The 25,142-nt window shown below is 51.6% G+C and overlaps 1 protein-coding gene across 2 annotated transcripts; it reads right to left on the bottom strand.

Moving 5' to 3' along the window:
- On the bottom strand, positions 1-23,896 carry PLAT (plasminogen activator, tissue type). 2 transcript variants are annotated; one of them, XM_079908991.1, is made up of 16 exons: positions 23,761-23,896; positions 23,142-23,347; positions 12,366-12,461; positions 11,271-11,319; positions 10,166-10,213; positions 9,501-9,638; positions 9,035-9,145; positions 8,549-8,723; positions 7,789-7,880; positions 6,420-6,594; positions 5,895-5,980; positions 4,833-5,028; positions 4,604-4,740; positions 4,326-4,466; positions 3,298-3,464; positions 1-847 (listed from the first exon to the last, which is right to left on the bottom strand). In XM_079908991.1, exons 3-16 carry the CDS (start codon positions 12,435-12,437, stop codon positions 689-691), a joined length of 1,746 nt encoding a protein of 581 aa, XP_079765117.1. In that variant the 5' UTR covers positions 12,438-12,461; positions 23,142-23,347; positions 23,761-23,896; the 3' UTR covers positions 1-688. The 2 variants fall into 2 exon arrangements, with proteins under 2 accessions (XP_079765117.1, XP_079765118.1); XM_079908992.1 differs by lacking the exon at positions 10,166-10,213 and having other exon boundaries at positions 2-847.
- Positions 23,897-25,142: the final 1,246 nt, after the last annotated feature.

Here is a 25,142-nt window from a genome sequence, read left to right as displayed (position 1 = left end):
ATTTGTAGAAAATATGTGAAAAATATATCAATTTATTATTCCAGTACAGTATCATACAGGTGTGCCAACAGTATAAACAAAAATGAACTGATATAAATATGCTAGAGCCTAGTTTATTAGTTATTAAAATGATACATGTCTCCTGTCCTATGATGAAATTTATAAAGAAAAAAGAAGTACACTCTACACAACAGGATTCCTTCCAAGAGGTATAGCCGGAGAAAGGGAAACCCTGACACTTGATTTGAAGGCTGGATTTGAGGCACGTAACCTGGCCAGCCAGCCCGTCCCTTATGAGGAGGCTCCTGCTGGCCTTCCCTGTGACTAGAAATAGACATTCTATTCCTAATAGAATATTTCTAACCCTTCTTTCCTGAAGGATCCAGTTATCTTTGCCTACTGAGACACGCTTTCACCTTTGCGGTCCCGTTTCTAAAGCTGCTCACGTGGACGGAGGAGGTGGGCTTCTGCCTCGGGGACTGGGATTCCAGGAGGGGCTGCCGTTTACCCCTCTTCCCATCTGACAGAGTATGTTTCAGACCTGAAGCCCCGAAAACTTCCAAAACGGAAAGTACCTATGGAAATCCATCCTCCCCGACTTGTGCTGCGTGAAGAAGCCCCCGCTGCAGTGCATCCTCGGAGGTGAAGGAAACAGGGTCTCCGTGATGCAGGGAACCGGTGCCCCTGGTCATGGTCGTGTGTTGTCCCGAACCCAGTCCAGGTAATTAGTAACCTTGGTGTACACGCCCGGAACGCCCTTCTGGCCACAGCCGAGGCCCCAGCTGATGATGCCGACCAGGATCATGTGGTCATCCTTCATACACACCAGGGGGCCGCCCGAGTCACCCTGCAGAAGGGAGAACAGGTCAGCTCTTTGCAAAAATGCAGACTCTTTGGGGGGAGGTTAGGGTGAATGCTTGTAGTGTTCCTATGTACTCTTTTTTTTTTTAAATAAATTTATTTATTTTACTTTTATTTATTTTGGCTGCGTTGGGTCTTTGTTGCTGCGCATGGGCTCTCTAGCTGCAGCAAGCGGGGGCTACTCTTCGTTGCGGGGCGCGGGCCTCTCACTGCAGTAGCTTCTCGTGTTGCGGAGCATGGGCTCTAGGCATGCGGGCTTCAATAGTTGTGGCACGTGGGCTCAGTAGATGTGGCTCATGGGCTCTAGAGCACAGGTTCAGTAGTTGTGGCGCATGGGCTTAGTTGCTCTGCGGCATGTGGGATCATCCCGGACCAGGGCTTGAACCTGTGTCCCCTGCATTGGCAAGCGGATTCTTAACCACTGCGCCACCAGGGAAGCCCTTCCTATGTATTCTTCAAAGTGCTCAGTTCGGGGAGGGAAATTTTATCTCCGTGACCTTGGGCCTTTACAGAATCAGGTTGTAGCTACCTGGTAAAGCGGAATTGAGATCATTTCTTGTACATTTCAGGTCCCCACCAGGCTGTAACTCCACCACTTACTAGCTGTGCAGCCTCAGTCTAACTGGGCTTCAGTATTCTTACCTGAATGATACTGAATAATAATAATCTAAAATAGAAATCATACTGCCTCCCTTGTAAGGTTATGGGAATTAATTGAGAGAAAGTTTGAAAAGCTCTGAGAACAATGTGTGGCGTTTAGTAAAACTCCTGGTAATTGTTAGCTGTTGTCATATTGAATCGAAATGATTTCTGGTTTCGTTTTTAACTTGCTGCTAGTGAGACAGGCTGGGACCTGGGACCCTTTGCTGCAATGCTTGCACCTGGATACACCTCTGCTGGAGCAACAAAATACAAAGAAACTGTATGGGACTAAAAATAGCTGTGTGCATATTAGCTGGGGCAAATTATAGACAAAAGATACAAAAGACCAAAAAACTCAGTTGCCACTTATGAAGAGCCGGGAGCAAAAGCGGGGTACTACACATGCCCCCTGCACAAAACACCACCTAAGGGGTGGGCAGACCACCTAAGCACCCCCTCCTGCCCAACCCCTGGACCCGACCCTACCCTCTCCTCCTATAAGGGACCAGCTCTCCCCCCCTCAGTGAGCACGCAAGCAAGGGAACCTGTTGTTTGTTCTCGCTTCCCCCTGCAGCTGCAGGGTCCCCAGTAAAGCCTTGCCTGAATTTCTTGTCAGGCCTCTGATCAATTTCCATTGATTAAGGAGGCCACGCACCCTGTGGGTAACACTGGCTGATAGATCACGGTTTCCTCTTGCAGAGAACCTTTTGTGACTGTCGAGCTAGGTGGTGGAGGTGTCTGAAAAAACCTTTCAGAGAGGGACCAGAGGCTGTCAAGGAGCCAAGCAGGGGGGATGCTGGTGTGGTCTCCACATGAGAACTAAGCCTACAGTCCTCAGTGCAAGAGCCCGGCCCTGCTGTCTCTATCCCCTCCTCCCCAGCCTCAGTGGGGAGCCCGGCACACTGTGGGCACGAAAACAGCCCAGCATGGACGGCTCCTTGGCTCTATTTAGGTCCTAAGTACACAGGTTGGTCTGTGTCTTACACCCAGTTATCATGAAATACAAGTACATACTACCTCTGATAGGGATGCTACCACAGAGACCCCCAAAGAGTGTGCTTTCCCAGGGGAAAACCCTCATCTGAGGGCTGAACTTGAGTTCCTAAAACTTATCTCATAAGTCATCTGTGTCCTACTTCCCGGGAAGGTGCCATTCCGACTTCCCCCTCTACACAATGGACTCCAGTTCCCCAGCACCCACAGGAGACAAAGATGTCTTCATTTGTGTTGCTTTATCCATCACTTCGATAGTATTTAATTGCCTGGGCTTAGAGGAAATCCTGTTCCAGGTGGTGGTTCTGGGCTTAGAGGAAATCCTGTTCCAGGTGGTGGCTCTGGTGCAGACACTGGGGAAATTTCCTGCAGCTTAGATTTCTTGAGTTTGGGTGACTTTTTTTTTTTTTTTTTTTGCGGTACGCGGGCCTCTCATTGTTGTGGCCCCTCCCGTTGCGGAGCACAGGCTCCAGACGCACAGGCTCAGTGGCCGTGGCTCACGGGCCCAGCCGCTCCGCGGCATGTGGGATCTTCCCAGACCAGGGCACGAACCCGTGTCCCCTGCATCGGCAGGCGGACTCTCAACCACTGCACCACCAGGGAAGCCCTGAGTTTGGGTGACTTTGATCTTGCTCCAGTTGCTTTATTCTCTGAGGTCCTCGTCTAGATCCCCAGCACCTCACTGAGATGAATCACTGCTTTCTGGCTATCACTTTTTTTCTTGGTTAAGAACCTGTCGGCCAAGGAGCATTTCTGCCCTTGGAGGGGGAGGCTCAGGGGAGGAGAGAGGCTCGTGTTTACCTGACAAGCGTCATGCAGGTTTGCTTGGTCCCCACCGCTTCGTGTGTCTCCGGCACACAGCATGTTGTTGGTGACAGCCCTGTTAAACAAATACTGGGAAGTGCAGCGGCTGGATGGGTACAGCCTGACATGGGCCTCCTTCAGGCGCTCGGAATAGAATGGAGAAGCTGAAACAGAGGAGGAAGGCGTCTTGTGGTTTTAGGGAAAGTTATTTATAAACCTTTTGGAAAGAGAAAGCCGAACTTTCCAATAAGAGCTAACATTTATCAACCTTTTACACGTATTAAGTTGAATCCTATGAAATGGCCAATATTTTCTTCTTTTGACCTACAGAAACAGCAGTTTCATAGAGTTTCACCCAGGGTTTCTCGACAGCGGCACGAGGGACATTGGGGCCAGAGAATGTTTTTGCAGGGGGCTGTCCCGTGCATTGTAGATGGTCGGCAGCATCCTTGGCTTCTACTCACTAAAGGCTGGTATAAACCTCCATCCTGAGTTGTCACAATAACCGACATCGCCAAGTGTTTCCTGAGGGGCAAGATCACCCCAGTTGAGAACCACTGGCTTAACCTAATATCTCATTTAAACCCCATAATCTATCCTTTTCTTGCCACTGAGTAAACAGAGGCTTGGAGCATCATGAAATAAAAATCCATGTCTGGATCACACTGCTTGCAAGGTGCAGGGCAAGGATTTGAACTCAGGGCTACCCGACGGCAGAGTCCAGGCACCCCACCCTTAACTAAGCTCACTCCACTTCTTATCAGAACCTCCTTGAAATCTTAGGCTCTTAAAACCCTTGTGCTGCTCAGACCCCTCTTGACCTGCACGGCCACCCTGTGAGGCTGGGAGGGCAGACGCTGGGGCCTCGCTAGGCAGGAACTTGCCCTCACGGTCACAGTCACGGCGGCGGTGCCTGTCCCGAGGGTGGAAACTCATGGGGCTACTTTTTCCTCTCTCTGGTCAGCACATGTGCTCCGGTCCACCCCCAGATGGGCAGAATGGGGCCGAGATGTCCTCCCACTCACAGGCCTCGTGCTTCCCGTAGCCAGACAGCTCGCACTCTGTCCAGTCCGGCAGCTGCAGGCCGGCGTCTGGGAGGCAGACGGTGCGGACGGCGTTGCTCTCCAGGGCGCAGGTCAGTGAGTCCGATTTCAGCTGCAGCAGCGCTGGGAGGCGGGGCGAGGAAGAGAGCGAGGATTTCAGGGGAGAGGAGGGAGGGGGCGGGGGTCTGGGGGGAGGAGGTGGGATTGCATGCGTGTGGGTCTGGAGTTCCCGCGGCAGCAGGGAGAGCCAGACATCTTACCTATGTCATTGTTGTAAGTGTCATCATCGAATTCCTTATGGACGATGTATTTTTCTACTTCAAACGTCTGCTCTTCCTTTCCAGGGACCAGCCGGTACGTCCTGCCCAGGACCACCTTGAGATGGTTGGGAGGATACCTGATGGAGAGACAGCTCGAGGATGCTCTTCTCTAATGGGCCTGGTCTAAGGCCTTAGAGAGGAGGCGGGGGCGCCGGGTTCTCATTCCTACCTCTCCTGGAAGCAGTGGGCGGCCGACAGCACCCAGCAGGAGCTGATCAGGACCCCCCCACACAGAAACCGCTCTCCTGGGGACCTCCTGTTCCTGACGAAGATGGCGGCCTGCCACGGGTGGGAGGTGATGTCCGCGAAGAGGCCTCCTTTGATGCGGAGCTGGGGCTGCTTGTACTGTCTCAGGCCACAGGTGACTGGGGAGGGAAGGGCAGAGCCGGGGTCAGACCTGTGGGCCTGGGCGAGGTCCCTGAGCCCCATCCTGGTGTCTTGACTGGGAACCCGGGTTTCTACCCCCGATGCACTTCTGCAGGCTGTACAGAGGGATGGAGCCATCTCCACGGCAATCAATCCACAGCCTGCGTGTGCTGAGTATCCAGGACGAGCTAAGCACTGTACAGACACTATCCTTAACCCTCACAGCACCCAGCCTCAGAGAGGCTGGGACCTTTTCGCCGAGGTCACAACGGCACCTGGATTAGAACCCCGACCTGACTCCGTAGCCAGGGGTCTTTCTGCGATGCTTTGTTACCTCTACTTTTTTCCTGCAGCCACTTCCTGGCTTAAGAAATAATGAGGCATTGCAGCTTCTTCCTGGGGAATGTCTACCCCATTGCTCTCCCATCGACTCAGCCGTACCTATCCTTCCAGGCCCACGGGACAGCCTGCCCCCTCACGAAGTTTTCCTAATACTGCCAGCCCACTGGTACTGCCCGCTGAGGATGCGCCGTGCGTGACCTTGGTCGTGAGTTCGCTGGTAGTTTATGTCTTACCTGCCCAGTTAAACTCTATGTGCCCTGAGGAACAGTCTGGCTGATCTGCGTGTTCACAGGGACCGAGTAATAACAATCGGTTCTCAGACGATTTCTAAAGTTTCATTTTTTAGCAAAGCGTGCCAACTTGCATTTCTCTGGGTCTCCACCCACTCTGGGTAACCCCGTCCCCCCTCTGTTAACTGGGCTCTGGGAGAAGGTGGGAGAGCAGCCTGGAAGACACGGGAAGCGGCAGAGGACACGGTCAGGAATGAGGCTGGGCACAGGGAGGTGGCCACAGCTGGCCTTACCACACTGGGGCACGTCGCAATACTCCCACGTCAGCTGGCCATCCTTCAGCACGTGGCACCAAGGCTGGGCGTCCCCATCTGGGTTCCTAGTCATAAGGAGGGAAGGTTTCCAATCACATCACAAGCCAGGGAAGAGGGGAAGGCTGCCCAGCTGGGAAGGAGGACCCTGAGCCCCGTGCTGGGCTCAGCCGCAGGCCCCACCAGAGGGAAATGACTGTAACTTTTTTCTTCTGTCATTAACATTACGTCTTCATCTCCCAGCTGTGCTAGAAGACTCTTAGGATGGAACAAAGGGGCCACGTGAGGACAGCACAGATGAGGACAGACCCTCTAACATGGGATTTGGGTCAAGAAACTGGAGGACGTTCCTTTTCACGACACGTGCAAATGAATAGGTTGGGCTGGGTCACATCCATGGTTCCCTCCCACCCGCTGGGTCTTTCATGTAACTTTCAGCATCAGACCCCTCCCATCCCGGTCCAACCCCGCCCTCTGCGCAGACGCCCCGGACCCTGAGCTGCGCACCGGCAGTGATTGTGCTTGCCCAGGCCCAGGGCCGGCGCGTTGCTCTTCCAGGCGGTGTTAATCTTGCCCATCAGGATCATGGAACTCCACGGGAGGCAGGAGGCCCCAGACGTGGTGAGGCTGCGGGTGCCGCGGTAAGCCAGCCCTTTCCCCTGGTAGCAGTCCCCATCTTTTTCTGGAACACAGGAAATCTCAAACTGAAACAAAGCCACTTAAATGCTAAAGCAGGCAAGTGGGGTTTGCAGCAGGGCCTAAAGCAGAGCTGCCGGCCTGGGACGCCCAAGGCCGGCAGCCCACCACCCTTCTTCTGTCCTTCAAGCCCTTTCACACGGGTGGTAAGTGGCTTCCATCCGGTGCCAGCCTCCATCATGGGCTGTGGCTTCCTTGATGGCTGTGTTAAGAGAGACCCTGAGGGATATTCAGGTTCGGCAGGAAAGGGTGCTGAGTTCAGCTAGCAGGGATTATTCCTGGAGCTGCTTGGAAAGCAATTAGGGGCTTCCTTGTGTATACTTGACAGGCTGCTGGGAACCTGGGTGCTTCAATGGGGGGACACGTGGGCAGACCCAGTTTTCTCAGATATTGTCCGCTAGGGACCTGAAGGATTTGTTGGACTTGGGAAGGAAGGGAGAGTATGAACCTTCAAATGCTGCATATTTGTCCCATTTTACCCTCTTTTCTCCCCACATGAAACTGACAAAGTATACTACCAGGCACAGATATAGCACAGTGACAAGGGACCTTCAAGGTCATCGGGACCAGTGACTCCCAATTTATACCCGAGCTGGAGGGTGGGGAGGAGGCTTTAGAGTTACTCTAAAGAGTTCTTAAATTCACAGGAATATCAGCGTCACCTGTAGACTGAATGTACACAATTTTTGTAAATGTATATTTAGAACTTTAAAACACATTTTCTCTACTATTGTGATAAATAACATCATCATTTGTGAAAGCACCACTGAATTCACAGTACCTTTTTGTAACTGTTTTTTCAATCTGGGAAATTTTCTCACATTAAAAGTCTTTACAGAGACAGAGAGAAATCTTGAGAAACAGGTCCATTAATCAAAAAAGAGAGAACCTCCATGCCTTCTCAAAGGGACTGGAAATCACCGATACAGCCCCATCTTCTCTGTTGATGAGGAAACAGAGGGTCAGAGCTGTGCAGAGATCAGCTCAAGGTCAAACAGCTAGTTAGATGCCAAGCTTGGGCGAGGACCTAAGCCTCTTGACTTCCTTCCCTCTGACACCGAAATGATTAGCTACCAGCCCAGTCCTTTGTTTCCTCGTTTGCAGAAGGACCGTCAGCGCTGTCCCCAGACCCTTCCCGCACCCCGTGAGGCTACAGAGGCCATGGGGAAGCGGCACTTACCCTTGCCGCAGGCTGGCGTGCTGCAGAACTCGGAGACGTACTTCCCTGCCTTGAAGATGTAGCACCAGGGCTTTAAGTCTTGGTCTGGGTTTCTGAAAATCAGCCAGGAAGGCCAGGGGAGGTGAAGAGTGAGGCCCGCCTCTCGGGCCAAGGGCTCTGCACCTCCTCCGGGGATAGAGTTACACGTGTTTGTTGTACACAGGAGAGTCAGATCGTGTTGGGAGGAGGTATGACCTTGTAATCGTCTTTATTTGGAAATTAAGCGTGGTTTACAGAGGTGCACGTGGCTGCCACGCTGACAAGGGGGGCACCGTGATGGTGAGCTTTATGGGCTAACTTGGCTACTGCGCCCCGTTGTTTGATCAAACGCCAACCTAGGTGGTGCTGGGAAGGGCTGGGTCAATGTGGTTCACATCTGCAGTCAGCAGACTTTAAGTAAAGGAGATTCTCCTCCATAGTGTGGGTGGGCTGCATCCAAGCAGTTGAAGGCACTAAGAGCAAAAGCTGAGAAGAAGTTCTGTCTCAGGACTGCAGTATCGACTCGTGTCTGAGCTTCCAGCTTGGGGAGCCCGCCTACAGATTCCAGACCTACCAGCTCCCACAAACACGTGAGCCAACTCCTTAAAATAAATCTCTTTATGTATACACATCTCCTGTAACTTCTCTGGAAACCCTGACAGAGTTGACGCAGGTCTTTCCCCGACTGTGGCAGCTTCTCAGCAGAGAAGACCCTCCAGGGCGGGGAAGGCGGCCCTCTCACCTGCAGTAGTTGTGATTCCCGAGGCCCAGCCTGAGGGCATCAGGCCTGCGCCCACTGTAGGGCTTCATGGCCAGGCTGCTGCTGTTCCAGTTGACGCACTCGGCCCCGCTCTCCGCTGTGCTCCACGTGCCCCTGTAGGTGATGCCCTGGTCCTGGTAGCATGTGGCACTGGCATCTGAGGGGAAACAGGACACACAACACCTCCCATGTGAATCCTCCTTTCCTTTAGTTTCCAAAGGGGGTCTCACCTCAAACCACTGAGGCAGTAGCTGCTGAGCTGCTTGGGTGACTGGGTCACCCCGCTGACGGGGACCACGCCAGCCTCCAGATTTGTGCCCGAGGCCCTAACCACCCTCGGATGACCCATCCCATCCCACCCCGATCCTTCCCCCGTCACTGCACACTTGCTTTCCTTTCTGGGTAGGTTTGCAGGTGGGATTTCACCCTGGTGGGTCCCTGTCTCACAGCCACCCACCTATCACTCACCTATTTCGCAGCGTTTCCCAATGAACCCTTCAGGGCACTGGCAGACAAACTCTGAGGAATAGAGGGCCTGCCAACATGTCCCCCTATTGAAGCACCGAGGTGTGCTGCAACCTGTCAAGTGGAAGCAAGGGAACCCCTAATTACTTTCCAAGCAGCCCAAGAAGATATGAGTCAAAGTTGAAGCGTGCTGTCTACATGCACACACGATTCTGAGCACTCCACAAAAACGAACTCATTGACTCCTCACAGCCGACCACGAAGTCTGAACGACTGTTCTCCCATTTTGCAGATGAGCAAACTGAGGCTCACGGCCTCATGCTTTCAGCTCGGCACCTTCACCTTGGCCTAGGGCAGAGCGTGCCTGCAGCCCCATTTGAAGGGTAGACAGGCCCGGGACCGTGACGGACAGGGCTGGGGCCGTGAGACTGGACTCGAGGCTCACAGCCTGGCTTGGGTGGACACGTACTGTTGACGGGCACCGAGTGGCACTGGGCCCGGCCACCGTTGCACCAGCAGTGCTCCACCCTGTTGCCCCTGAGCAGGGGCCGCAGCCAGGACTCATGTTGCAGGTACGTCATCTGTGTTTTCTCGTCTCTGCAGGTCACTGTAACGACAGACAGGCCGGCCTCTTTAGGGCCCGACTCACCCCAAACTGACGCCACCCCCACCCCAACCCCCACCCCTGGCAATCCTGCTCACTTTTGGGACAATCTGCCCTTTATTCCTTCCTTGCTCTCAGCCAGAAGACAACAAATACCCGATATTTGGTCACCAAAGACCCCTTTCAGTTTTCAAAAACAATTTCAGATTCAGTTTATTAGGGGCAGTGCCAATATTACTTTCCATTCCATATGACTGTGTGATTTTTACATTCAATTTCCTATGAAAATCAGTTATTTTCTTGAAATATATAATAGAATATAATGGTGTATTTCTACTATTTCCTTATTTTAGTTTCAATGAAATATGAAATACACTTATGAAAAACAATAAAAAAGACCCCTTTTATTGTTTTTCCTCTGATGGGCCCTTGTTTTGAAAGAGTTTATCTATCAAAACACATTTATTAGGTAATACTCTAATTTTTCATTTTAATTCATCAAAAATATGCACGTGTACGCAATTGCCTACCAGAATTTTTGATCCACATTAGCATTACCACACTGAGATGATGCATTTCTGGTCCCAAACAAAGAAAATTGACATTTTAGTCTGTGCAGAAAATTTGCTACTTCCATTAGTACTTTGGTATAATGAAAATAGTTGAAGTACTCCCATTAATACACTTTCCCTTTCTCTCTCTCTCTGTTTGCAACCCAGAATGCAAACTTAAAACATCTTTAACTTTTAATGAATTGAAGCGGTGACACACGTTCACTGTCAACAATACTGCTGTTCCTTTAGAGGGCCGTTGAGGCCAGGGTACGTTTGCAGGAAGCACTGTGCTATCCGACCGCGGAAGCAGTGAGAGTTAAGCTGTGACTCACTCTGGGGAAACTTCCACCTTAAGTGGGTGTTGCAGAGCCTTCCAGCCCCCAGAGAGGTAGGTCATGAGGGAGGAGGGGCCATCTGGGACCTGCAGCGGGGCCTGCAGCTCTTTAGATCAGCGTCAAGACAATTGGGCTGTGAGCATGTTTAATTCTTGGGATCCTAGTGGGAACGTTCCTTGGGTTTCTAGTCTCAACGCTAGACACGGCCTCACAGAGATGGTCTTCCCACAACACTTCGTGAAGCAACCCAGGTTAGTCATCCCTGAGTTACCAACCGAAGAAACAGAGACACAGAGAAGCTAGTTAACAAAGATGCTGAATGGAGTGGGAGGCGGTGGGGATCACAGCCCAGGGAAAGGCCCTGGACAACCAGGACCGTGCGGCCCGGCGGCTGTGTGACCCTGGGCAAGTCATTCCATCTCTCTGGGCTCTGTTCTCATCTGTGTAATATTCTAATCCGTTTTCCTTTGTGCCACTGGGCTTGCAGGCTCCCAGCAGCGAGCGACTCCCAGCGAGCGACATCCTGACCCCTTGAGCACCTGTTCCTGACCCCTTGAGGACCTGTTCCTGTCCCCTCAGAGCCTGTGTGAATGGCGAGACAGGACAAAAGCATCTTAGCAGAGTCTCACCTTCACGGATTTTGAGTAAGCAGGTCACGTGGAAGAAAATCCCCCCTGGAGCCTAAAGCACCCTGACCCTGACCCTGACCTTGAGCCTGACTTGCCTCCACCCCAGTGACATCTCACCTCCACCTCTGTGCGATCTGGCTCCTCTCCTGAGTCGCCTGTGGATTTCCTGCAAAGAAACCAGGGGCAGAGGAAGAGTCAGCACATGCTGGGTGTCTTAGGAATAAGGGTGGTCAAACCAGAAGACCACCATCAACCCACCAATCAGAGGCCACCTGCCCAGAGTATCCCCCTCAGATAATGGGCCCAGGTGGAATGTCCATCACCTGCCTTCCTGTCTAATTCTTTCCCCCCTTCTAGACTAGTCCTGTGCAAAAGGACTTTCTGAATGATGGAAATGTTTAACATCCAGGCCGTGCGATGCAGTAGCCACTGGTCACATGTGACGACTGAGCACTTCAAATGTGGTGGTGTGACTGAAGTGAATTTTAAATTTTATTTAACTTTAATTAATTTTAAATTAAAATAGGCACATGTGGGTTAGTGGGGTTGCATGCACCACCCCGGCCCCTGCAATCCCATCTCCTCCAAATAGCTGCCCCAACTCTCCCTTCTCTAAAATCCTGCTGTGCGGGCATCGCTCACGTGGCCTGAATGATGCCCTGAGCTGCCAGGCATCTGCAGAGAGCACGTGTGTTGTGTAGTTTCCATCCCAAGTAGATAGTACACAGTGCACGGGCAGCTCGCCTGCTTCCACGGCTCACAGCGCCTGTACTGTCTTTTATAAATACTTTATGGATTCATTCAGACACATCCTTTAAAAACAGCCCCAAAGGGCTTCCCTGGTGGCGCAGTGGTTGAGAGTCCGCCTGCCGATGCAGGGAACACGGGTTCGTGCCCCGGTCCGGGAGGATCCCACATGCCGCGGAGCGGCTGGGCCCGTGAGCCATGGCCGCTGAGCCTGCGCGTCCGGAGCCTGTGCTCCGCAACGGGAGAGGCCACAACAGTGAGAGGCCCGCGTACTGCAAAAAAACAAACAAAAAAACAGCCCCAAAGAAGGCATCGAGAGGCAGTGTTTACTCAAGTCAGAACGAGTGCCTAGGGTTCCGCTGGAAGCCTGGATCCCGAGCACCGTCCACCAAGGGGAGTGTGTCCAGGTGTGTGTCCAGGTGTGTGTCCAGGTGTGTGCTGGCACAGACAGGAGGGCACACCCACCTGGCTGGGTGAACTGAAGACAGCTCCACAGAGCAGCAGCACACACAAGATCTCTCTCTTCACTGCGTTCATCGTTTCCTCAGTGTCCCTTAAATTCTGGAAGAAGAGGGGAAGAAACCTTAACCGTGTGATGTGACAGGACCAAGAGGAGAGCGAAGTGCAGGAGTCTGCCGGTCCCCCCCAGCGCCCACGGCAGGAGAGGCCACGGCAAGTGTCTGAAGGATGGTGTCTTCTTACCGTATACCTTTTTTATTGTGGTAAAATACACATAACAAAATTTACCATTTTAACCGTTTCTGAGTGTAAGTTCAGCGGCATTAAGTTCCTTCACATTGTTGTGCAGCCGTCACCACCGTCCACCTCCAAACTGTCATCTTCCCAAACTGAAGCTCTGTACCGGGGAAACCCGAATTCCCCGTTCCCCTGGCAACCACCATCCTACTCACTATGACTATTCCAGGTACCTCATATAAATGGGCTTATATAGTGTTTGTCCTTTTGGGTCTGACTTATTTCACTGGGCATAATGCTCTCAAGGGCCATCCGTATCGTAGCATGGGTCAGAATTTCCTTCCTTTTTAAGGCTGGATAATATGCCACCATCTGCATGGACCACATCTTGTTTATCCATCCATCTGATGATGGGCACGGCTTGCTGGAAGGTGATCTTGCCCAGACATTTCTGTGGGCTGAAGGCTGAGACCACCTCTGGCACTTCTTGGCAGCCTGGGGCCTCGGGGTGCTGGTCTGGTTTCCCTTGAAGTGAGCTGCTGCCCTGGGGTTGACTAGATGGGCCCAGCTGCTGCCCTGGGGTTGACTGATGTCTCAGCTCTGACATTTTTAGAGGAAACCGTAGGAATTGTGTGGCTGGCACAGCTCAGAGCCAGCCTGCCTCAGACGGCCTGAGCTCTTCCACTTAGAGCGTCCACGCCTCCTTGTCCAACAAAGGAAAGTCTCCCGCCCCCAACTGCCCCCCAGCCCCCCGGCTCCATCGGGAAACCAGCCTCTCTTTGATAGACGGGGCCCGTGAAGTGCAGATTTGCAGAAAGGAGGGGAGACATCTGGTTTGGTCATCAGACTCAGATCTTCCTGGACCCACATCCTTGGTTCCGTGTGCCTTGCCCCGGGGCCCTCACCCTCAGCAGCCCGAAGTGGGTTGGTCGCTTGGGGTGTTATTTTGTGGTCTGGCAGCTCCACTCACTCCCTCGTCCGCAAGAATTAAATCAGGGCTTTTCTTCCCTTGACTCACTTCCCCTCAGTCACAACAACTCTGGGTCCCATCCCTCCCCCGCATCCCAAGCATCTGAAGGGTCCCTCGGATTCAGAGACGTCCGGGACTTTGACCCTGGCGCTGGCTCGGGCTCCCTTCCTGTCGGAGGTGCTGTTCCCTCAACCACAGCTCCCTTCAGAGCGAGGATGAAAACATAGAGGGAGATGGTGGGAGATGCTCTGTGCCCCAGTGACCTTCCGGGACGCTGGCGACAGGCAGAGGAGGGCACGGAGCTGTGGGGGGGCGGGGAGGGGGCCGGACAGTCTGGGCAGAGAGTTTCCTCAGGCTCAGAGGGCGTCCTGCCAGCCAGCACACCCCTCCCCTACTGCGAAGGAAACAGAAGGAAGCCAGGATCTGGGTCTTTGTTCCAATCCGGCTGCCCAGGGCCCCGTCCCGGGCAGGGCAGGGTGGTGTGCGTTTCTTGGGGGCCCATTTCTCCCTCATTGCAGGAAGCTTGCTGCGACACACTGGTTCCAGGCAGTTTCAGAAGGAAGAACTAGGGGGTCAAGAGCATCCGAACAGGAGCCCACGGGGGAGTCTTCTGATCACAGGCGATCATTCCAGAATTTCTTGCTCAGTGTTCCTCGAATTTCCCCTTTGTCAAAATTTCCCCAAATTCCTCTTCAATTCCCCTTCTTAATTTTAACCCAGTACTTACAACCTTTTAAAATAGGTCTTCTTAAACACATTCCCCCTCTCTCTTCCTGCTGTTAATCATTTTTCACGTTTATAGGTTGTCCCAGCTGCATTATCTCAGCCAAGCCTTGGCGATGGGAGAGCTCTGCCCTCTCAGGACTTGACGAGCAAATTCTGAATCAAACAATGAACGAGCCCGCGAACAGGGAACGTGATTCTTCATCTCGCCTGCCAACCAGCCAGGGCTTCCAGCAAGTTCATTCCCCTCATACGCGGTGGATGCCCGTCAAGTTACCGTGTAATTTCAAGAACTCAAGGTCATCCTAAGTGGAGCACAAGCCTAGATGCTGGAAAATGGCAAAGTGCCAAGTGGAGCATTAAGACATTTGCATTCCCTGGACAAATGGGGGAAGGGGAGCCAGGTGGGGGGAGGGATGCACTGAGGGCTGAGTGTAAAGGCTCCAACAGCTGCATGGCCTCAGACCCTTTTGCAGCTAAAGAATCAGCAGAAGGAGTGTATTTTTTCTTCTGCTCTGGGACAGTTGGAGCCTGTCTCTCTTCTATCAGTCCTTATCAGTCCTCTGCTTCGTTTGGCCTTGCTGGGCCTGGAGCTGATCCAGTGCCTAAGAGCCTCACACAAATCACATGATGTCTCTATCCTCACTGCACAAAGGGGATGGAAGCAGCTGGACGGGCCAAGTGGGGTGAGAGGATGACAAAGAAATGAGTCATCCCGCCTGCAGACAAGCAGTGCCTTCCCAAGACAAGGGAGTGAGAGGGAAGGAGGAAAACTGTGTCCTGGTTTTGCCTTGTAGAGATGGCAGGGGGTGTGGAGGTCTGGGGGCAGTGCCTGGACAAAGAACAAGTGACCCCAGCAAAGCAGACCGGACCCAGGACCCTGGGGTCCATGCCAGGGCGGACCTCAGCCCTGGACCGCAAGCTCCCACCAAAGGGAGAGGCGTCGGTTGCCCATGTGAGGCCAGTAGGAGTGGGGGATTTGAGGAATAAGCATAAGAAGTCCTTTGGAGGTTCATTTTATAAATACAAGACTTGTAATTTTTTCTGTGCTCCTTTCCTTTTGCTGTATTTAATAGTTTCCCAGAATCAAAGAACTAAAAAAGTAAGGAAGTAAGAGGAGAAAGGAAGGAAAGAAGGAAGGAAGGAAGGAGGGAAGGAGGGAAGGAGGGAGGGAGGGAGGGAGGGAGGGAGGGAGGGAAGAATGGAGGAAAGACAAGTAAAAAGAAGACCATGAGAATGACAGACTTTTTTGGGACTAGAATCCCTGAGTCACTGGAAGCATCACTGTATGGCGGGGAGTATGGAATGATTCTAAGGCCCGTGGTCTCCACGCTCCCAAAGCCCCAGCCCTGGCAGCTCCCCCGGGCACATAAAGTCGAGTTTTGTAGATTTGCAAGAGGCACCCTCTCAGGGGATGGAGTTCAGTAGATGCAGAGCTTGGCAAGTTGACAAAGAATCCGTGCAAATTAGAAACATCAGGACACGTGGCAACTAAAGCGTGGCCTGGATTCGCGGGCTGAGCTGGCGGGCATCCTTGTGTGGGACCAGCCTGCAACCTCTGCCTCCAGGGCGACCCCCGACCTGCCTAGAAGCGGTGCTGGATCCTGCTTGGCTGCAGAGACAAAGTGACTCTGTTCTCTGACCTCTGAACAACTGTGAATGATGACTGCTCCAGGGAAGAACAATGGTGTGGTAACCAGGGAGGAGGGTTAGTCTCCAGGAGCTGAGGGTGCCACTGTGGCTGGGAAACTAATCACGCCAGCCAGGAGCACAGGGTTCCTTTCTGCAGTGGTGACACGGGGAATGCTGATTGATGGGCAGCAGTTTGTAACGGCTAGAGTCTGGGTGGGGCGAGGCCATGGGAATGGCAGCAGGACAGCCAGAGGAAGGGTCTGGGGAAATGCCGTGGAGGCTTGTCCTCAGGGTCTTTCACTGTCCTTTGCAATGACCCGTTCTGTCCACCTGCCCCTAGAAATTTCTGCTCTTAGGAAAAGAACAGATACGCTCATTCGCAAATGGTGTGACTGCATAAAAATTAATGTGCTGCCCTTCCAAAAAGCATCTATATTTTGAGACATCAAATCTGCTCCCAGGGATGCAAAACCAAGAGGGCTAGACCCTCAAGGCTTCCTCCAGGGCTGACATTCTGTGGTTTCTATTGTGAGAACAGACGCCGTGTGACCTGTGAAACACTTATACGTGCGGATAAGTACTTTCATGGAAACACTCAACCACGTCCCATAACGTGACCTGCAATAAAGGTCTGGACCAATGCAGTCAATCAATCGAGTTCTGTGATTCCAGGTACGAACAGTGCAATTGCCCGGAAGTTAAAGAACTTGAGGACTTGCAGTGTCTACTTTTGGCAGCAAGAAAAAGGCAGAAACGTGAGCAAGCTGGAGGCCCGTGGAAATTGCAAGGGAAAGATGAAGGTAAATTGAAACTGTTATCAAATTTTGCACCAGTGTGCAAGGTTTGCTACCTTAATCTTTGGTAAAGAGGATTCTTGGGATGTTATTGCTTTGCAAAGCTTCTCTCTGGAAATCTGAGTAAGAGAAAGTCAGTCTCCAAGGACACCAATACTCCAAAATGACTCAGGACCTTAAGACAAACAACAGCTTCCCCGCCCTGCCCTCCCCTCCTCCCGCCCCGGGCAACCAGCATGCCAGGAGGGATGCCAACAAATCAGAAAAGAAACGGTAGGTCAGAACGCCTTGGAACAGCAAAGGCATGTCGCTACGTCAGGGCAAGAGATGAAGTGAGATGGGAGGAAGAAGCCGGCTTTGGAAAGGGGGTTGAGCTCCCACAAAAGCACACCTGTGTCTGGACCAGCGTCAGAGCCCGGGGCCGGAGCCGTTAGCTTGGTAGCTCTGGTCCCACCTATACAGGTCTTGCTTTTTATAGAGCTCATGCTCTCAGAGTAAAAACCATTTCCCAAAACTGCCAGCACAGAAGCAACTCTTAGCTTTTCCCTAGAGGTGATCATACTGAGTGAAGTAAGTCAGACAGCGAAAGACAGATACCATATGGTATCACTTATATGTGGAATCTAATTTTAAATAATGATATAAATGAACGTATTTACGAAACAGAAACATACTCACAGATTTTGAAAACAAATTTAAGGTTACCAAAGGGGAAACGTGGAGGGGGGAGGGAAAAATTAGGAGCTTGGGATCAGCATACACACACTACTATATATAAAATATCAATAGATAACTAATAAGGACCTACTGTATAGCACAGGGAACTCTATTCAATATTCTATAATAACCTATATGGGAAAAGAATCTGAAAAAGAATGTGTGTATATATATATATATATATATATATATATATATATATATATATAAACTGAATCACTGTGCTGGACACCCGAAACTAGCACAACACCGTAAATCAACTAGACTCCAATAAAATTTTTTTTAAAAAGTAATTTTTTTAAAAAAAGTAATCTCTTCCGGAACAGAACTCTTTATAGCTAAGGAAAAAGAGAGGAGTCTGTTTCTTATCTAATTGGATTGATTCCAGTGAGGTAAGTAGGATAAAAATCCTCTCCTGGCACCTCCCATCCACTCCCATCTCCACTGTTACTCAGGGCAGAATTCCCTGCAAAGCATCTTCAAAATATAGGCACATGACCTGTGTCCAAGTTTTATACGACATCAACATACTCAGAACAATCTGTCCTGAGCATTGCCACTGCCGCCCCTCTCCACCGTCTGCCGGGTAACCCTGCTTATCTGGAGGAACTCAGGGAGTGCAGCTGTGGGTCTAGGAAAATAGAAGTCCATCTTGCCTCCTGTACAGTAAAAACAAAAGAAATCCTTTCCTTATAAACTTAGACCCTTGCAAAGAAAACAGAAGGTTCAGCTGGCAAAGCTAACTTCGCGAGTCAGTGCAAGGACATGTCATCCCCAAGTCTGAATCTCAACAAACCTGCAATCGAACGATAATCTAAGGGAGAATCTTGTTCAGCAATGAGCTCATTTTGCCTGTTCCTTCCTCTCCCTAAAGCAAGCATCACTACAAGGAATGAAATACGCAATCATTTGATACTCCTTCAGTCTCCTTCCAGATTTCAACACACGTAAATCAGGAGAAAATTAGCAGGGGCTTTCCTTGTATTGCCACATGCGGAACTCCGTCCACATTTTATGAGGCTCACATGAAAGTGACTGTGATGGCACATTTTTGAGAAATGCGTGTGGATGAACGCCACTTACTCATCTGGTACGGGAGCTGTGACCCCCTGCCAGGCATCCATTGAATCATTTAAGTCAATATTGTTATCTCATGTTTGTGGATGAGAGAATTGAACTTCAAAAAAGTATAAGGAACTTGCTCTGACGTGACACGTCTTGTAAAGGGAGGAGTAGGGTCTCAAGACACCCGGTTCTACCGAAAACCCAACAGTCGCTCTTTCCACGACTCTTACTGGGTCCTGATGCTGGACTGTCGTGTTGTTAATGTGCTCAGAGTTGCTGTGGAGAGGAGCCGCTGGCTGGAATGCTGGGAGCATAGCCTCTGGGGCCTTAGTTCAAACTCTAACCACCGCTTACAGGCTGTATGTGGTTCCTGGTTTTCTAATGGGCTAGTCCTTTCCACCCTGCCCCACTGTGATGACAATTAGCGAAGAAGCAGGTAAAGCCCCCAGTTGCTGGCCTGCGCACAGCAATTAACTGTACAATACTTACTGCCAGGAGCGCCCTTTGGACGGGGGAGCGCCAAAGTTCACAGCTTCTGCTTGGAACGTTGACTAGAAGGGAAGCCAAGTTCTATGGGGTCATCATCAAGTTCAAGTGTTAATACCGAGTCCTGTCTCCTACATTATCTGGAGATCTTGCGATAACCTGTAACTGGATTCTTTACGACTGAAGTCAAGTCAAATACACATATCAGTATTAACTGGAGCCCTTATTTCCTGGATCATGGGGTGATGTCTTTTATCCGATTTTCAATCTGTTTTTTTGTTCACCTTTCCCAGGCCTACTTACACCGCACACGCCAGGGCCACTCTGGCCTCTGAGAGGAAGGTGGAGTTCGCGGCGAGGCAGCTGGAAGGTCAGGCCCTCAGTACTGATAAGGGCTGTCTGATGCAGACCATGCAAATGTTTGAAAACCAGAGACACTAGGCAAGAAAAATAAGGAAACTGGAGCTTCTCAGAAAACAAAACAAAACAAAACCAGATCTCCCCTTTCCCTCTGCAGCCCAGGTGGCAGACACTGGCTCTTGCTGCAAAATAAAACAAATTCCTCTTTTGCGACCACATGTGAATAACCAGCAGAGACCAGGCATTGGTGGGCCTTCTGTTCTACATTATTCGTAGTAGGATACCGGGTTTAGCGTCCTGCCGAGCCCCTCCCCGCCTCCCCCCGTTAGAGGCCTCTAACCAAGGGGCCTGGGAGCCTCCTGGGTGCCATCCGAGCCCCCATCCCATCCACCTTGACCCGAGCCCTGGCTCATTCTGGTTTCCTCTCTTCCTGAATTCACAGGTGATTTACTCTGTGTAACCTGAGCACCAACCATGCACCAGGCACGGGCTCTGCGGTATAAAGACACACGCGCTCCATCCACAAAACCTCATAGTCTAGGAAGGGGACAGACGAGTAACTAGACAGGCACACCCCACAGATCGGCGCTGTGACATGCAGGGGTCGGGTGGGTGGAAGGTGGGCACACAGAGGAAGAAGGGGTCCTGCTGGGATGTGAAGGAGGGGATGCAGGTCACCCTTGTTGAGGTGGGCGCTGGTCGAAGTGGGCTTTCTGGAATGGACACTACATAAGCTGTTTGTCGAACAAAGGCAGGAGTGAGCCAGGCACTGGAGAGGTGTCGCTGGCCCAAGACGGGCCCAATGTTTGGGGCCCCGGGTAGTGGCAGCAGGCAGCCAGAGCCTCTTAATCTCCAGCACGGACACCTTTCTTTGGGCAAAGGAGTCTGAGTCACACACCCCAGGCTCTCCCTTGGAGGGTGTCCCTAGGAGGAAGTGTGGTTTGGAAAGCCCGAGAGTCCTAGGGATGTAGGGGCCTTGGGGGAGGAGTTCAACTTGGATTCCCTAATGTCTAATTGTAAGTTAAAGGAATCCTTGTGACTCTATAAGAAACAAAAAAGGCTCTTAATACAAAGATCTCCTAGTATCTGGGTTCAGCCTGACCTTGAAGTGGTCTGTCAGAGGCTCCAGGTGGAATCAGGCCAAACCTCTCCAAGCCACTGTGCATGTATCAGGAGCGTCACGTAGCCCTCCTGTGCAACTCAGCTGAGCCCACGGCCAAGACTCACCTTCCAGATCATGGCCATTGGTGTGGACGGTGTGGGCAGCTGCTAAGGACCCTTGACTGTATCAGTTCCACAGGAAGAACAGCCGCTAGCACTTCCTGGGGAATCACGATCAGAACCAGAGCTTGCCTGAGTCGTGCCTTCAAAAACTGTTTATGAAATGCCTGCTATGGACTCGGCACCTGGTTCCTTTTCCCTTCATCAGAGGTCTTAACTTTCAGGCGATCAAAAGGCTTATCTTTCCCTCTACACCCTTCTACAGAAGTCTTTTTCCCAGGAAGGAAAGTGGAATGTAAAATGCACAAAATCTCACTAAGAGAATGTGCTGTCCTTATATGTAAGTAGACACCTAAGCCAATAGCAGGAGACCACGCAGCTGGACTTGGGGTTGAGCCAGGGCAGACGGTCTTGAGGATTCTTTCTAGCTGGAACTTTCCGTGAGTCTAAAGCATCCTCGCTTTTTATCTGGCTTCACTGGAGACTCACCACTTGGTTTTGTGAGCTGGTTGACTGGGGTGAGGTTTACCACCTGAAACTAGCGACAGAATTTTTCTCTGTGCAAAGCAAATGGCCCAGAGAAGGAATGGACAGAATATTCTGGTCACTCATTGATGGCCATCTTATCAGAACAGAGCGGAAAATCACTCATAGAAAATAGGAATTTTACTCTGAGACTGCAGATGCCAAAGAGTCATCAAAACTGAACACTTTAGCTCAAAACCCAAATGTTCCCTCCCCACCAGATACTCGGTATTCAGAGAAGCACGTGGATTTTGAATTTTGACCAGAACTAAGCCCACTATTAATGCCATGAATCATGCTGCCACCTCAACCTCTGATCCAAATAACCTGCCCAAGCTCTGGAAGCTTCGGAAGATCTAAAGCCAGCGCTGCTCCTCCCAAATGATCATCTAGCCAAAGGGCCCCTTACACTGCTGTAAAACTCCAGGACCAGAGGAACTCCTGTGGGTGGATTAGTGACAGACCCCACCTGGGCTGTACCTTCCCCAGATGCTCTGTGGTGCTGGCTACCCATTTACAAAAGCCTTACATGGTGATGGTGGCTTCAAGTCACACCACCAGGGGTGTGGCTGGGTTGCTTGTTACAATCATTTGAAATATACTGATCACCAGCTCTGCTCACCAACATGCTAGGTCCCCAGGTGCAAGAGTTCCGCCTCCGTGAGCAAAAACTAGTAACGGGATCATTTATCTTCCCCTCGAAGCAGGAACTTTTCCAGGCTGGTGCAGAAGCACCTGAGAGCAGCAGCATCACTGGGAGACTCTCATATGGGGATCCACAAAATAAACTGAGATGGTCCTGGAGAGTCTGCACAGAGACTGCGCCATTCAGGCAGAGAGCAGCCTGTCACCTGCTCGTGACAAGAGCGATTCAAGGCTGGTGTCTCTGAGAATGTTTTAGGTGGAATCAGTTGATGGGTAGGATGGAGCTATTGCTATTTCAATATTCACGGCGTCTCTGCTGTGTGCCCCATCTGGCTTTGCTCTCACAGGAAGCACTTACCCGGCAGCGCAGTCTGACCGTCATCTATTGATTCTGGACCAGTCAGTGTCTAGATCCCGGGATGAGTCTCCTGTCCACTGGCAAGAATTGCTAGGAAGTCCTTTTGAGGGAATCCCACTTAACGGTTGTGTTTCAGAATTTCTTCATGGGATTGCACACATATACACACACACACACACGTAATTTTTTTCTGTCATCCACCAGCTGCTGCAGGAGACCACCATTGCTATCCACATCAGTTATCACTACCACACGGCTTTGGGCTTGAGTTTGTCCTCAGTTACCTGAGAGTTCCTTCCTTTCCCTTTGCCCTCCTACCCTCCCTCCTTGGGAGGTTAAGAAAATAAAGATAATAGCACTGAAAGCCTAGAGAGCCTCCTACGGTCCCTGCAGAGTGCTCTGGGAATAGAAGACACTGCTGTTATTTTCCCCTGTAATCGAAAAGTCCTCCAACAGCCCCACCCCTTGCACTCCAGGCAAAAAACCTGCCTTGGAGGTGGGGGACGAGGGGGGAGATCAGAGGCCTCCCTGGGACTGTCATCCACTTCTCCCGCCCAGCACTTCCCTCCCACCCAGCACTTCCCTCCCGGTGAATCCTCTGTGGGCAACTCACTCACTGCCCAGCCCGGCCTCAGTTTCCCCATGGGCTCAGACCCCGTCCCCCAGGGACCCTCCCAGCTCTGACCCCATCAGCCCATGTCACATTTCTTGCCCGTGAGTCATAAGGTGTGCCCATTGACTATTCAGAGCATTTCTGTATCATTCTTTTCTCTTTCCCCTTTGCAAGCAGAGATTTCCTCTCCAGGAAACACAACCGTTCTATCCTCTCTCTTCCCCTGACGACCTGGCCCCTGCAAACACTTCAGCCCATCCCAACGAGATGCACATTCAAAAAGAAATCTGCCCCTGGACGAGGATTCTAGCTAATCCCCTTTTGGCCTGAATTACAAAGTCAGCCCTTCGGTGTAGACATTCCTTCATCGGCTCAGAAAGACTTTTAAGAGAGAGAACAGAAGTTGGGGTACAGAGAAGCACAGAATCCAACCTACCACCGCCGCGAGCCTTCTCCCCTCCTCCGAGAGCGTCCTCTTCAGCCCCAGGCTCTGCAGGACCTCGGCTCTGCTGCCCCTGCACAGCTCCCGCCTCCTTTAAATTTCAAGGCAGGGGGTGGGGTCAGTGGCTCCGGGTGGGCGGGCTTCTCTGTGGCGGGAGGATGCCTAGCGGACAACGCCACAGGAGGCAAACCGGGGCGGGCCTGTTTATATAAAGAGGGGGAGGAAGTTCCATGAAAGCAGCACTGCCCATCCTGGCTTGAGGCCAGGCTGATTATTCACGGTTCTGATCTTTGAATCATAGCAATTTGGGAGTTGGACGGGACCTGAAGAATCCGAGTCTCGAACTCCTAAAGGGACCCTGAGGATCTGCTAGCTCTAAGACCCCCACTGGGAAAACAGGCGTTTACAATTCTAAACAAACACACGCGGAGGGGACAGGGTTCTTCTGGAATCTCCAGCAGTAACTCTGCCGCTCCGGACACAAGAGGTCGGAACGGCTAGACTGGTGGACCGGCCGCCCTCCGGGCAGAGGAAATGCCAGAGCTGGAGCACCTGGCGGGTGGGGACACAGGTGGGGACACAGGTAACAGGTGGGTGGGTTACACCTCCTCACCTGCAGTGGAAAGTGCCGCAGCCTGGAATCAGCCACTCCCCAGGTCTGTCATCTTGGGGGAAATCATTCTGTAAAGTGAATCCGTGGTCGCTGAGGTCTTTTCGGCTCCCGAGCTCTCCAGCTGGGCTGTGGATACAGGTTGGGGCGCTGAGCCGACGCTCTGCCTAAACGTGGCTGCGCACGCCGGAAATTCCACCCCTCCCCCCCCACCCCCGACAGCGGGGAAGCTTTTCAGTGTTCTGGAGTTTGTTCTTAAATGTAAATGCCCCCGTTGGGCTCGGTAACCCCTTGCAGAGGACTCATAAATAAGAGGGCACCGTGTAGGGGAAAGCGCGATGCTTGAATCAGCTCTATCAGGAATGAGAGATGTGACCTCAGTCAAGTTTTTCAATTACGCTGAACTTTCGCATCTGAGGTCATATATGGATTAGAGAGAGACACTGCACACGAGATCCCTGGCACATCCCAGGGTGCAGTCGGTGGCATGTGTCATGTCGATGTCTAGCCAGCACCAGGCACCATTATGGTGAGAGAGAAGTAAGAGAAAGGATGCCAGAGAGGGCGCAGGAGGCTGGATGAGGAAAGCGTGGGGTGACTGGCCGGCTGTCCTGTATTCCGGTCCTAACTATGCTCATATTCGTCAAGTGATGAGAGCCGCTTGAACGGTGGGACAATAAGTCAGTCGTGGACAATGTTGAACTGTTTTTCCGTACTTTTATCCGCCAATGGCTGATAAAAGTACGGAATAGTTCCGTATAAAAGTACGGAATAGGTCCGCCAATGGCTGTTACAGGAAAGGGGAGATGGGGGACCGAGTCAGGTACACTGGCTGCGCATAAGCATTATCTGCAGACAAGCATCGGATAAGCTGCAGCAGTGGGAAGGGGCTGTGCCTCGAGACGGTCTACTTTCCTGTTACATGCTTTGCCATGATGATGCCTGGAGGGTTTTTTTTTTTTTTTTTCCATTTCTATTCAGCAGGGTGGAAGGGAGGTGGTAATAGGACTTTAATTTGGGCTCCTGTAGAGGATGAATGATTCCATTTAAATGCTTAGATCACATAGAGACAGCAGTCTGGGTAAGGGCTCAGAAAGCCAGGGCAGAGACCCTACTGGGGAGGGGATGAGGGGCAGGATGTGATTAAAGAGGGGGTAGGGAGAGTCCTCCCCCCCATTCTGCCCCCACCCCTGCCAGGGTGCCTGCAATTTCACCTTTAGTAACATGATCCCTTAGTACATATATACAATGGAATAGTACGTATGGGGTCTTGAGGTGGACCAAGAGCTGTGGATTGAAAGGAGAGAGTTTTCTGGTCACTAGCAGGTGCCCCCCGGAGCTTTGTTGAAACACAACCAAAAGACTCAGACCAGTTAATATCCTGG

This window comes from Stenella coeruleoalba (genome assembly GCF_951394435.1).
Source record: "Stenella coeruleoalba genome assembly, chromosome: 21".
NCBI lineage: Eukaryota > Metazoa > Chordata > Mammalia > Artiodactyla > Delphinidae > Stenella > Stenella coeruleoalba.
This window is presented reverse-complemented; position numbering and strand designations above follow the sequence as displayed.

What these genes read in the sequence shown, in the direction of transcription:
- PLAT (XM_079908991.1), bottom strand. Translation starts at nt 12,437, where the DNA reads ATGAACGCAGTGAAGAGAGAGATCTTGTGTGTGCTGCTGCTCTGTGGA. An exon ending in GGGAATCACAACTACTGCAG is followed by an intron (nt 7,881 to 8,548) that starts GTGAGAGGGCCG and finishes GCTGATTTTCAG; the next exon opens with AAACCCAGACCAAGACTTAA. An exon ending in GGCAAGCACAATCACTGCCG is followed by an intron (nt 5,981 to 6,419) that starts GTGCGCAGCTCA and finishes CCTTATGACTAG; the next exon opens with GAACCCAGATGGGGACGCCC.